A 15,252-nucleotide genomic window follows, 5' to 3' on the forward strand; every position below is an offset into this window, starting at 1 on the left:
TGTTGTTGATCTGCTGCTAATCATGTAACACAAGTTTGCTCTGTCTTCAGAATTAGACACTCCAAACAGCCCATTTAACAAACAAAGGCGTAAGGATAACAACAGAAATCTCAGCATTGATACTGGCATAAACCTTTTGGGTTTGGGTTTGTTTGGAAGGCTTTCTTCTCCTTCACTTTCTTTCATCTTACATTCTATCAGAAAAGTCCTCTGCAGAAGAGTTGTCTTTTCTTCCAACCACTGTCAAGCCTTTATTTCTTAAAATATATATTCAGAAGTATATATGAAACATAAACCACATTAAAAAAAAAAAAAAAGATGTTACTGGTATATTTTCTCTCTCTAGAAGCAACACCTTGTGTCACAACGTTTACATGTTCTATCTTTTTTTACTATGTTTCATAGCACCTATCACTCATGTTCATTTAGTACTGAGAAAAACTATCAGACTCAGCATTTAGATTCCAAAATTAAAATAGATTTCAATCACATTTTATAGGTCATCTACTTAGAAAGTGGTCTCAAGAGGCAAAATTTTATTAGTGAACAATAATGATCTAGTGAGGAAAGATACAAGACATATCTGAATGTAAATATCAAGCATTTAAAATATTATTCTGCATAAATATGTATAAATACTGGTAATATTACTGTTTTTTCATACAGTAGCTCATATAGACTGTCCCTTAATAGCCTATTATAGGTTAATTACAGTTTTATTTTCCCAGATAAGATCATCTCATGTACTTCTTTGGATAACAAGACATATGCTTTCTTAGAATTATCTAAAAAATAAAGAGGATCAGTAATTGTAGATGGATTAAAACCTTCATCCACCAGTCTAACTTTCTGTTGTTTGAATGTTCCCGTCATTTCCATTTTTTCCTAGAGAAGAAAGAAAGATTTATTTTCCAATAGAAGAACTTCTTTCCTTTTGCTTACATTCATGTTGGCTTTTGAAAATCTTACTTGATGTAAGTTGGACACTGTTTATTCTTATTATGCTAGAAAACTAGAACTTTTGTGCTGCTATGGGCCAACACATGGCGGAAAAAAGCTACTGCCCATTGCTTTTTGCATCGTTATGCAGTGTTTCATCAGTGTCTCACCTGCTCTAGCCCCAGCCTGCCCCAGATAATCTAGCTTCTTCATTTGTGTGCATTACAAAACTACACATCCTAAAGAATGTGAGAGTAAAAGCTGTCATTATCAAGAACTTCTTACTGATAACACTCAAAATATTCTTTATATCTATGATTATTGTCACCTTTAATAAAGGGCTGAAAGAAACACATACTAAATCAGCCATACTGATACTCAGCCAGCTCCAAATAAAAGTTGGCTTTCAGCATAAATTTTATGTTCCCAGCTTCTTTTCAGTGTCCTTGTGTCCTTTGGAAAAGCAGTGGGAAGCACTGTAGTGAGACTGTTTTCTCTATCCTCCCTACCTCTTATCAGCCCCTCCTTTAGACCTCTCTCCATTATCTTCTCTTCTGTATTTATTTTTTATGTATATGCAAAAAAATATCCAAAACAAAAAATGAAGTATTATCTCCAACAACTCAGAGAGCTATTATATCTACTCCAGATCTACCTCTTGATTGTATCTACCTGATTTTGTTGGTCTAAGAAACATTCTGTCATCTTCCAAAGTATGACTACATGTCAGATCAAGCTTGATAGGTTTTAAATTTTTTTCCTTGAAGTTTCACTCACTACCTTCTTTCTGGATTAACAGCAGCAATACCAACAGCAATTCATCTATAATGCAGGCATTTAACTTCTAATCAAGGTTCCAGATACTTGACATAGGCTACGTCCAAGAGTCAGATACCTTCTGCCCAGCATAAAGGATTTTTTGGTACATCTATATAGCAAATGTAGACTCAGTTCTCATAATTTCTTACACTGACTACTGCAACATTCTCAAGTGTAATTTTGCTTGTATCAGAATGCTGCTGCAAAGGGTATCTTCCTGGACTTATGAGACAGATGCATATATATTTCAGTTTCAAGGTTCTTCACAGTCTTTTACTTTTCCCCTCTTTGTTATGAATCAGTGTGCAATCTCTGATTGGCCCAGGGAATGAACTTTCATAACTTCTCTTTTCAAACAATGATTTTTTTTTTTTCATCTCCTCCTCAGACTTAGGAGACTTCCTTCATAAATATCTTAAAAAATATTTTTCTGTTTGCCTTTGTCATTATGTTTTCAAAATACCAGAAATTAAGATGCTGATCAGACTTCACTTATTGTGATGATCAGTATTGTATGTTTTCTGTACCCTCCTTTATTTTTTTTTCTAAACCTATTTAGTCTATTGTATTACATTTACATTTTAACTCTTTGCAGGAGGGACTATTTTTCTCCCAAATTGGACAGTTATGATAGCAGAGTACTAGCACACAAACAGGGATCATTTTAGTGATTATGGTGGTGACAATAATAATGTACATTTTTAATTCACCATTTCAATTTACCTACTACCTATTCAAATGCTTTAACTTTTGTCATGCTGTTACATAGCAAATAACATTTCATTTATTGTGCACAATCACTGTCTCCTGCTTTAGATTTACTTTTCTCTTCTCTGATTTCCACTGAATAAAATGGATTTTAGATTATTTTCTCCAAATGTAATTATTCACATTTTACCATCTCAATCATTTTGTTTTCCCATGTTCATGCCACTAATCTCCTTAAATCCTTTTGTATGATCTCTTTCCTTACTCATTTGTACAATTCCTCCCATTTTAACAAAATCTGCACATTTTATTGACTTTTTGTGTAATTCCTTTGCCAGGAATCCATTAATGAAGACAGCAAATGGGACTAGTTCTAAAACTAATGAAGTTATACATGAACAAGCACTTTCTGTTATTTGTTTATCCTTCTATGTTCAAATACATGTTTGTATGCACTGTGCAATAATTCAGCTTACCTGGACTCTTAAAAAAAGAGGACAAGCATAACTTGGTAGATAGGTCACTACTTGCTTATACATTTGCTCCAAGTCTAATGATGTGTTCTTCTTTAAAATAAGAGAGGCCATTCCTGCTTTTCCTTCATGATCTGGGGTAAAGGAAGTGAGATGAGAATTTTGAAACATGAATAAAGTTGACATGTTAGTGAGAAACCTTAAAAAACATAACTGTAGTGCCTTAATAAACTGACAGTCATATCTTCTGAATTTCAGTAAAGCTGGAAGATTACATTCTCATTTTATATGGTATTACATGTATTTGGAGATCACTCAAGTGATCAGTTAAGCAATAATGCTGAAAACGAATGAGACATTCAAAACTGCCTGGACACATTCCTGTGTGATCTGCTCTGGGTGAACCTGCTTTAGCAGGTGGGTTGGACTAGATGATCTCCAGAGGTCCCTTTCAACCCCAACCATTCTGTGATTCTGTAATTTTCTGATTCTTCACGTTGTTCTTGGTTTTGTAGTATATATGTAGTTTATATATCTGTCGTTTATGAGGCCAAGTGAAAAGGGAAATAAGTCAGAAGAATGTCTTCATACTTTTTACTTTAGAGTTATTTTGATCTCTACCTTATTGACATTTTATGTTGACACACAGATGTGTGGATCTTTCACAGATGCCAATTTAATAAATCTTTGAACTTTTATTTAGATCATGTAGCTACCACAAATTCATGAAAGATAACTTCTCAAAAATATGCATCACTGCATACATATAAAAAGGCATGATTCACTGGCTCACTCACAATCTGGTGGTATTTTCACTATCTACATCTACGTTTTAGCTATGTATTAAACAGATGAATCAATCAGAAGTGATTCATAGGCTTAAAATATGAAATAAAAGAGCTATGAGAGTTAACAGCTAACCTAGGTGAAGAAAAAGATACAGCTAAAGCTTCCTTTACCTGGCACAGACACACCATACACATTTGCTTCTTGTATGAAGTCCAACATTACGATGACGTCAGAAACTTCTGTAGTTGCAACATTCTCCCCTTTCCATCTAAATAATGCAAAAATACTTTAATCTCATGAAAACATATGGAAACCTCCTCTTTAAAAAACATTCACTTTAGTAGGATCTCCATTCATTTCAGACTAAGAACACCTCAAATTTGTTCCCACTTGTCATGCTGGTATATTGATCTGATTACCAGAAGACAATGCTTACAATTGAAATGGTACTGGATATTAGCTATCAGTATAAACCACAATGAAAGCTTATCATAATCTGATAAAGTGTTTTTTAAAATTTTGATGTATCTAAATGTATCAAATGTGACCAGTCTTTACTATTTGATACATTTTTCTCTGCTTCAGTATCTAAGGTCCTTGCTCTAAGCAAAACCATCGCTAGTCACTGTGCTTATTGGAAGGACTGTTCTAGGAGCTGCAATTTCTATAAAATATTCTGGAAATTAGCTATCCAGCTGCATGGGAACACTTTTTACAAAATTAAGCCCCTATCATACACTTCAATATCATTATAAATCACAGTAGTAATAAACTGAAGAATTTTGGTTGAGAACAAATACTATAGAACAGTATTCTATTCTGCAAGTTCATGTTTTTATTGAAGAAATGTGAAAAGAAACAATTATTATACCTGAAGGTATCTCCAATCCTGTCCCAAAAATAAAGAAAATTCTCATGGTCTTGAACCATTAGGTCTCCAGTATTAAAATAAACATCTCCCTTCTTAAATACCTCACAGAGTAATTTCTTTTCTGTGTGTCTCTTATTACCAGCGTAACCAAAGAAGGGGTTCTTCGCATTGACTTTGGAAATGAGAAGACCAGCCTCACCTATACAGAGAAGTGGAAAGAATGTAAACCTAAGGTATCATTTCACATTTCCTGTACTTTACATTAATAGTCATTCGGTACATATGATTTTACAGGACCAGGAATCAAGTTTGGCAGGCTTCAGTACATGAGACCCAATAATAAAAACTTACCTGTTTCTACTGCTTCGTGATTCTTGTGGTCACCTCTACATGCAAAGTGACCACAGAGACACAGTATAACTGAAACTATCAGCCTTCTGTATTTCTTTCTGATGACTTATCAAACAATTTTCTCCCAGAACTGCCACCTTTCAGTTGTGAGTTCACCAGCAGGTCTATTATACTCTCAAAGTGAACACTTCAAGTGAATATTGTGTCTCACTCCCTATACCTTAGGAATTTTTATTAATGTGATATAGCCTCATTGCTTTCTCTTTGCAGTGGAATATAAAAAATTTAATATGTTTTTTTTTTTCCTAAAAAAATACAAAGAGATAGGGATAGGATTATCCTGTTATGCATGCAAAGTGTCGGGGTGGTAGTTTGCTGAAAGTGGAGTAGTGATATGAACTAACCTTTTTGGAAGCACATTCTGAACAATAAAGCTTAAGAGTTACGTTACTTTGCATCAGAGATAAAAATTTTAAAAATAAAAATATATAACACTAAAAATGTGTCCAAAGGGTATGCACAATTTTTAATTTAAGACTGCCTCCTCATAAGAGTTGTGCCTTCTTTCCATAAATAGGTAGGGTCTAAGGTGTAAGCGTTTTGTTCACTGGTAGTGCTCTCAAGACACAGGGCACAGGTAAGAGAACGTCTATAGATAAAGATAATACTTTTTAAGAGACTGACCAGTGTAACTGGAAAAAAATTAGACCAAATGTCTAATTAGAGTACGTGTAGCCATCACAGGTTGATTCAACATCCCTACAGATAATTTTCTATAAAATTTCATGTTTTGGGGACAGTATCTTTCTGAAAGTGACCATCCTTGATTAAGACCTGTTAGAGAATCTCTTAACTCCTTTGAAAAGTCTGCTTCAGCTCCTTGGTAAAGCTTTCTATGTGATCTTTAATATGATATGTTTTTGCTTCAATTTCCAGGCATTAATTACAGCTGTTACCTTCCTAAAGTATAGCAGAGATGCTTCAGCACCTGATAAACACTTCGAAAATAGGTATAATCAAGAGATACCAGGTATTTGATAAGCATTTTGAAGAAAGCTACAAGCAAGCAACCTATTTATTCAAAACAAAATAAAAAACAAAAACATAAACAAAAAACCACACACAAACAAACAAACAAAACAAGAAAAAAAAAAAGGAAAAGAAAAGAAAAAGAAAAAAATATAAGCTTTATCAACTCAGTCAGGAACACTTAATCTCTCAACAAAATGCATTGCTCTAATCCACCAGTCTTGTAGATCCCATAGGCAACCATCTCACTATGTTAGCTTCCTTAAAAAACACAGAGGTCATTATCTACAGCTTCAGAGATAATATCACATCATCACATTTGAAAGTTGCTCTTCTGTGCATATGTCCAGGGATCTCCTAAGTTCTTCTGGTGTCAGCACTGGTATGTTTAATAATGTGCTGTCTTAGATCAAAAATCATACTTTTTTTGTTAGAGCGAAGAGTAATAGTTGGTGTTGGCATAAGTACTGTAACAAATAGCAAGGCTGCTTAAAAATTCTCTGGAGTATTTGTATTATAGGCAAAAGAATATTATAGCCTATTAAAATACATACTTACCTTTCTTAACTTTTTCACACCATCCATGCTTATTTCTAATTGGTTCATCTTTTTCGAAATCATACTTGATTAAATCAAATGGGAAAAAAAGCTAAAAAAGGGAAAAAAATATCATCAGTTATTCATCTACACAGTGACATCTGGTGGCAGCAAATATAAGCAAGGAAACCTTTACTCCAGTCTTGCCCATCTGCAAGTAGAATGTAGTGTCATTTAAAACTAAAAATACTCTGTATGTAAACTTACATGATTTCCTAGAGGTAAGAAACATCAAAACATTTTTATAATCTTGTAACTTTCAAAAGTCCTTTGTGAAGACATAGAACTGTAATTTTGTTAATTTTCTTACAAATAAGTTACAGGATCCATATATCAGTGGAACAGCCTACATAAGTCAGAATAATAGAAGTATATCTGGAATTTAATTGACATTTAATGATGGTGGCTGATATGAAAAGTGCTCTTGGGGTCTTCTGGCACCTGAAACAACTGGCAAAAACAAAGGCCTAAGTGAGATCAACTTGAGTGCCATCACACGGCACGCACAAGACAAACAAGTGATAGGGGCCAGTCAGTATGGGTTTACGAAAGGCAGGTCCTGCTTGACCAACCTGATCTTGTTCTATGACAAAGTGACCCGCTTAGGGGAAGAGGAGAAGGCTATGGATGTTGTGTACTTAGACTCCCGAAACGAGGTTGTAGTGTTGAGGATGTTGGTCTCTTCTCCCAAGTAGCAAGTGATAGGACAAGAGGAAATGGAGTCAAGTTGCAGCATGGAAGGTTTAGATTCGAGATTAGGAAAAACTTATTTACAGAAAGGGTTCCATAGCACTGGAACAGGCTGCCCAGGTAAGTGGTGGAGTCACTGTCCCTGGAGGTGCTTAAAAGATGTGTAGGTGAGGCTCTTAGGGACAAGATTTAGTGTTAGATGTAGGTATGGTTGGATTAAATGATCTCAAGGGTCTCTTCCAACCAAATGATTCTCTAATTCTATGATCTCCTTACAAAGGAAAATCTGCTTCATCTAGGGCTTCAGACTTGCTTACCTAGCTTCAGTTCTTCCCTCAAGCTTTCACAGGCTGGTTTATGGTGGAAAGTCTTGGTGTGAGCACCAGCAGAAGAATATGTACTTTCATGTTGTTTGACATGGTATGTAGTTGTCCATGCTCCACAGTTATGTCAGGGTTAGTTCTGCATTTCTCTAAAATACCATTTACCCTGGAGTTCTGACACTTCTGACCTAACTGACCTGCCAGTTATGTTTTACAGCTAACCTTCCTCTTATATAAGAATCACAGAGAATGTGGCTCTGAGTAAGGTGAAGAAGAGAGCAAGATGTTCTTGTCAACATCAGAAACCACAATACTTTTTTTCTCCAATATCCAGGGTCTAATTCTTACTTCATTTTTCTGCTGTGATATAAATCCAAATTAGGCCTTTGAGGGACACTGATGTCTTATCATATGCCTGACACTACACGGACCATTGTGTTTGCAGTTTTTATCCCAAGGCTTCGGTTTGCCCAGCTTGGGATTCTGATTTTCCTTTTCTTATAGAAGTATATGAGCAATCTATTTAAGAATTAGTCAAACCAAGGATATAGAATTCTCTTCACAGCACATAGAGAAAACAATTTTTAAAAATATTAATACATACCAGCCGTTCTTCACAATAAAGCAATACAATATAATTTAAGGATAGTGTTATGAAAGTGATTGAAGCAAAGGGTAGAATGCTAAAACATAAAACCATTTGCTGTAGCTGTATCTTTTCCAGATATTAGTCTGTACAATGCATTATTTTACACTGTTATAAATACTCAGAAATTTTAATTTAGTATCTGAGATAATTTAAAAACTGTTAAGATCTTTACTATTATTTTGCTGCATACAAGTTTTAGTACCTGCAACTTTAGAATATTTACTATGCCTATTCCAGTTAGGTTTTTTTTAAATAATAGTCACGCTAATACATAATTAAAAGGAGAAATCACCACATATTGCCTTAGGCATGCATAGTGAAATTATGCCATTATACATCCTGTGCAAAAAGCTGTCTCCATGCAAAACATGTAGTCTGGGTATAGGCCTACATTTGTTTTATCTCATTATTTAAAATTTATTGGAAAAGAGGGCCTGAGCTATTGAAGCATTACCATATTATTTTTACATAGTACTGCATGCAGCATTCAACATTTTAATCTACAATTTACTGCCTAAAGAACCTCATAAATGTACTGAACAAAAAGCATAATTCATCTGGTTGAAACTTAAAATGAGTTGACTTGTAACATTACTGTCTGTTACTATGCTGCCTGAATGTTATTTAATAACAGCAACCCCCACTCCCTCTCCTTTTTTAATTGACTGGAAATATGCAAGTTTAAATGTTGTTTTGAAAACAGTTTTGAAATTCCTTAAGTTTCAGCTTAAAGTGAATGCTCACAGAACCTTCATCAGAGAACAAAGATAACAAGCTATTGCTTTGTATGTAGTTATTTGTTTTAGAGATGAGATATTGCTGAATTCTCTAAGAGCAGATCTGTTTATAAAACACAGCATTACATTTAGTAGATTTAGTCCCAAACATCTTAAAAAGTGAAATGTAAGAAAAAAAGTCTGGAGCATACTATCATCATAGTTTACAAATGTTTTACTTGCAATGATTTACTTATCCTGTAAAGAGTAGATGTATAGGTCCTCTGAATAGTTTTATTAGCCAAAGTAAACAAAACCAATAAAAAAACCCTTTTAAAGCTATGCTTGATATTAACTGAATCACCACATATTAAAAAAAAAAAAAAAAAAAAAAAAGTATCAAATACACTTGAAGTACCTTAGATTATTTTACCTCAAAACTAGTCAGAAGAGCAGAAACAACATTAATTAACTTAATTAACTTTAGAGCTTCCACTGCTTGGATCAAAACAGGCCAATGTTCTTCCTGTGAATACACTCTTTCAGGGTTTTAAGATTTGCTTAAACCCAACTTTATTTACTTTGAAACTTAGAAATATCTCTTCTGCCACTTAAGCTCTATGACTGTGTGAAAAAAATGCACAATAGTAATTCTATGTTGCTGTGTGAAAGACGAAACTTTTTATATGTTGAAATGATTTATGATTTGTTCTAAGATTTAAATATTTCTCACCTCAAAGCTGATTTTGATCCATACAGTTTTGAGTAAGATAGATTGTAAGATCATAATGTATGATTGTAATACAAGAAAATAAGTAATAGTTGGAACACTTATACTTAAAATAATAAAAAATACATTTATAAATTAATTTTGGAATATTTTTTCTACATGCTGGGGTTTTTTAGGTGTACTTGCTATGGGTTATTTTTAGCCCTTCTTACAACCTTCCTTGGATCTCATTAGTCTCTCCCACTGCAAGTTCTCTGGCATCACTCAGAATTTATTTCAGTGTAAGAAACGAGATTTATATATATGTTTCATAGACATGACTGAGAGTCTCACAGATTTTTCCCATTTACATAAATACAGACAATATATATAATATAAAATAAAATTAATCGTTAATATTAACTACATATGTATGCCAGATGAAAATATTAAGCAGCAATTTATTATATTACTATGTTAATTGATACACTACCTTATTTTTAAAACATTTTAAGTTCTACCATCTATAAAGCTATTCAGAGGCTTCTACTTTTCTGTTCATTTGCTTTACATGAATATTATTATTGAAAGATTTATTCATATACCACAGTGATGCTTTCTAATACATGAGTATAGTGTGAAAATGAAGAAGTGCAAAAAAGAGCACTGCCTCAAGTTAACATATCACACACAGTGGCTTCTTGGATGTCTGGGAACTGCTATAACATTCATCTGTTTCTTCCTGTTAACTTGTGTCTTCCAAATTATTTATGAAAATAAATGTGTTAGGTAGAACTTTAATATTGATCACAAGTATTTGTACCCAAACGTTGGCAATTACTGTCAGAAAAGTTACTTTGCTCATTCTGAGAGCTTAATTTGTCTTTTAAAGCTGTAACCTTTGTCTGCATTTCACCTTTAGAAACTGTACCATTGCCATTACCTACAATAGATATGCCTTCCTATTTGTTTTCCTTTTTCCCTGCTAAAAATATTATACTTTGAACCTACATGCCCAATGCCTGTATGCATGGGTTTTATACTGCATTTACTTCCTTCTGACTGTGCAAATATGCCAGTAGAGAGTAAGTTTCTTCTTTCTCCTTCACTGTACCACATGCATGAACACACAGGACTCTTCCCCTTTCTCTATTCCCAGTTTAATAAATAAGTGTTTAGGAAATCCCTGGAGAGTATGTCTAAAGGTATCTCCTCATATCGTCCCATATGTCAAAAGAACAATATTTGAAAAGTTGTAGCATTTCTCTAAAGAAAGAAAAAAATGGGAATTGTATAGCTGGGCTTTGCCTGTGCCATCCTCTGCTTTCCAGTAGGATACAGTCTCCCTTTCCAATTTCAGATCATTCGTGGGTAAGCAAATCAGAAACAAAGCTGCTCTCCTTCACATTTTGCTAGATATCCAGTGGGTGCCATTCAGACTGCAGTAAACCAAGCACAACAGCTACACTTTAGAATGCATTGTTTAATAATCTGTAACCTGTAAAATGTATTTAAAAACATGCAACAAATGCCTGAAATAAGTAAAAATGAACTTTTCTATTGCATTAAAATAGTTTCATGGTACTTACAGATTTCAGAGTAATCAAAAATACCAATAAAAGGTCCCCAAACTTAAGCACTTCATAGAAACATAGAACAATTTTGGTTGGAACAAGTGCATATTTTATATATATACTTTTTTTAAAAAGCAAAAATAACGGAAAGTGTGTCTTGTGGTATTTTTAACACTCTTTCTCTCTCTTAAACTATTACAGACTTTTCTGAAACCGCATTTTATCTAAATCCTTGTTCATGTCAACACTACTCTGCTTCAGCGTATGAGGGAGCTAGCTGCTCCTGCAAACATGCGCCGTGAAGCAGACTGAGGAAACTGCCAGCCCGAGGAGCTGCACTGGTGACAGAAGCAGAGCCCCAGCAGTCAGCAGATTGCAGAACTGTTAACCTGAGACATGTAACTATTGTAATATCATTAATATGCCATGTAGTTCCATGGACACAAATTCTTTCAGAGAGAGACTGTGTATGTTGCACAACCACAAATGCTATGGATCAAAATATACTATTTATGAAAAAGTTCCTGATGGAGCTTTGGAGTAGTCTCTGAAACCTCCTTGATTTGGAAGAGATTTGGGGCAGTTCTATTTCCACATAAAATGAGTCACATAATCCACCCACTGACCTGGCTAGACAAACCATGCCTGTGAAACAAAGGTGAGGCAGTTTGTCACTGCAGTGAATTTGGTTTTCAGTGACAACCTTCATTTTTTTCTCAAACTCTACAGTCATAGAATGCCAAATGCATATACACTGGAGGATGGTCTGGGTGTCAGTATGCCCCAGGCCCCTCGAAGAATGGCAGTAGCTAAATATTGAGGCTGCTTACAAATAATGTGCTTTAGCTACTTTCCTTATGACAGAAACTAAGGAAATAACTGAAGACTTACTATAGATTTCTAGGGAAAAGAGAGTACTGAAAAAGACAGAATAAAATTGATTTCAAGCTGAGCCAAATGGAATGAATGGCTTTTTCTGGTTCATAAAATATCTTATGGTCTTTCCATATTCGTACTCAGTAAGCAACGGGACAATCCATAATTATCTTAGCAGACTATACTGATGTTTCCATAGACTCTAACAGTTCCAACTTGGAAGAGTATATAAATTACAGAAAAGATGTCTAGTGAGATCAAGTGTTCAGTTACAGCTCCATTTATTTTTTAATTGCAGTTTGCATGAGCTATTTTTTCTCTCAGTCTGCAGTGACTGAGTCAAATAATGAATCCAATTATTAAAGAGGAAAAGGTAGCATGTTTCATGTGCAAAAAACCCCAAATTCTAATTCATCTTGGAAACGCAAACAGAATATGTTAATGACATACAAAGTGCCACTATTAATACACACAAAACCCCCACACTACTTAATTAAAAATAAAGATAATTAAACCAATAAATAGGTAATTTCAAGTCTAATCCTTTATCTGCTGTAACCTTTACATGGTATTTCCAAAAGGTTAATGACTTATGACAATACTCTGTCAAAAGTTCTGAAATACTGAAACTTGTTTTTCAGATTTGGAATAAATATATAATTATTAAGAACAAAAAAAAAACCCAAAACAAAACCAAAAAAGGCATGTAGCTTTAAAAAGTCTGAAACAAAAATTAACATTAACTCTTAAGGTTCCTGTGCACATACTGTTCCCTAAATTCCAGATTCCCGATTTCCTGTAGTGGATCTTTATCCTTCTAGAGACATCCACCAGCGCCAGATGTCCACCGTGCATCAGTCACACAGAACAGAGAATCAGCAGAGTCGGTCTGCTTGAACTCCTGAGCTCTCAACAGCTCCTGAAAAAGACACTAGCTTTCATGGTGTTTTTCTGAGTGTTTCCATCCCCTTCCTGAAGTCTGGGTTCCTATTCCAGAAGTGAAGAGTGTAACATGGTCTGTGGTGATCATAACGTGGTGATGGTGTGTCGAAGTTGTGGACCTTGGAACATACACTGCCTAGAAATCTATTTGCACATCACCAGAAGATACCTCTGATGTATTTCCAAACAACATTTTAACATTATTACCTAAAAAAAGTTTTGTCAGGACATTTTACTATCAGTTCTCCTCGGGAGAACAAATTACACTTAAGTCAGCAGGATTTATATATACAGGCAGATATCTCAGTATAGATAGGTATCTCAATTAATTTGCAAATTCTAGGCAATGCACATAGTCCTCTTTATTTCAAGAACAGTAAAAATTGATGTAAATAGCAACGTCTTGAATATCTAGTCTCCTTGCTGGAAAGCCTAGCTAAATAATCTTTCATATTATTAGCTAAAGCCTGCAACACGTTACTTACTGACTTCTCAACCCATTTAGGAGATGGTATTAATACGTCCCAAAGAGAAAATCTATCTGTGAATTTTGAGGTGAGATAAATTCTTCTTCATTTACTCAGAAGGACGTCACACAGCCACCCTGTGTAATATAAATAATATGTATTCCTCTTCCTCAACTTTGTCAACAGTGTCAAAGCTGATTAAATACAACACAATCAAATAAGCAGTGAAAAAAAATTTTGATTTTTCTAGTTTCAGTAACTTAGAACAAACCAAATAAATACAGTCGACTTAGTAGAAAAGGCGCATAGAATTTTTAAATTAATAGCTTTGGCAAATATTGTCCATCACAATTACTCAACAGTGATTATATTTCTATTGTTTTATCTTTGAAATTTGTGAATAATGATACAGACTAGGTGTAAATTCATTTGAGTTAATTATGTTTAGTTGCAGCTAGGTATAAAATATCTCTTACAGTTATATCTCCCTACATGTTATTTTAATTACCATTAATTCCCATTTGTGTCAAATATTTACATAGTAAAATGCAATATAAATACACTGTATTAAAAAAAGCTCTAAATATAAACCGTAGAAAACTGTCAGAACAACACAGGTGTATGTTTATTTCATGATGATGAGTTCTGAAGTATTAAAACAAACCAAAGTAATACTTGGAACCTCCTCAAAACTGTCAGAAGAAAGGCAAGGCCTTTTTGACTCTTGTGTATTTTAAGAAAAATCTGTGTGCTACTGCTGAAAACATAACTGGCTTCAGTGCTAAGCACAAACTGCAATACTTTGGCAGCCAAGATTTTACAGAGGGTCAATTAAACTTGCAGTAGCTAAGTTAGAAAATTTGCCATGGACTTATGACTGCAGCCCCACGTCCTGTGGTCAAACTGAAAAACACCTTTACATTCGGCAGTTCCTTTACAAAGTACAATGTAAATAAATAGTCACCTTATAAAAGAAATTGGTGCGTCCAACAGATCCAATTTTTCCTGTGTGGTTCATGAAACAAATGTTTCCTTCAGTAGCACCATAAAACTCACAGATCTTAATAGCACCAAATCTGTCTAAAAATTCTCTCCACACATCATTTCTTACTCCATTTCCTACTGCCAGTCGGACTTTGTGATTCTTTTCTCCTTCCTTCTGTTAAAAAAAAGAAAATAATAGTTTAAAGTATAATCTACTGATAACCTTATTTGATTGTTGCATCTACTGTGGGAAAAATGTACTTTCTTCAAATATATCAAGTATAAACAACAGAAACAACAAAACATCACCACCATCAACAACAATTAAGAAGTTAAAGAAAGCTGGCAGAGGTGCCGACAGCTACACTGCAGCAAACTGCAATCAAAACCTTATTATCTTGTTGAGCAAGCAAATTATTCCCTAAATAACAACTAAATTGATTTATATAAATGCTTCCAAATTGTAAAAGTTGTATCATCTCAGTTTGTTTCCACTCAGAGAAATTAGAAAACTGAAAGACAGGAATTAAGTCTGCAATGTATTAAAGTCAGCATAGACTAATGGTTACTTTCTTGTATCTTCAGAGTGATTATAAGAAACAATCAGAGTTCACACACTCGTAATATCTGTTCCATCCCACACATTACGTATGAGTTATCTTTTGTATTTCTTTCAATATGAAGACTTTTACAATTTTGTTCATTGTTACTTGGAATACACTATTCCTTTGTGATCTTGAGTCTTA

At 34.2% G+C, this 15,252-nt stretch overlaps 1 protein-coding gene across 1 annotated transcript in view; it reads right to left on the minus strand.

Annotated features, from left to right (window-relative positions):
- Positions 1-708: 708 nt before the first annotated feature.
- SLC27A6 (solute carrier family 27 member 6) overlaps positions 709-15,252 on the minus strand; it is a gene marked incomplete at both ends in the record, with an annotated part of 36,605 nt that continues 22,061 nt past the window's right edge. Inside the window, 6 exons of the mRNA XM_080362282.1 lie at positions 709-885; positions 2,943-3,073; positions 3,899-3,996; positions 4,600-4,798; positions 6,538-6,628; positions 14,487-14,681. Coding sequence (XP_080218408.1) covers positions 709-885; positions 2,943-3,073; positions 3,899-3,996; positions 4,600-4,798; positions 6,538-6,628; positions 14,487-14,681 — 891 coding nt within the window. The remainder of the gene's footprint in view (positions 886-2,942; positions 3,074-3,898; positions 3,997-4,599; positions 4,799-6,537; positions 6,629-14,486; positions 14,682-15,252) is intronic.

The sequence above is a fragment of the Nesoenas mayeri genome (genome assembly GCF_963082525.1).
Source record: "Nesoenas mayeri genome assembly, chromosome: Z".
NCBI classification, from domain to species: Eukaryota; Metazoa; Chordata; class Aves; order Columbiformes; family Columbidae; genus Nesoenas; species Nesoenas mayeri.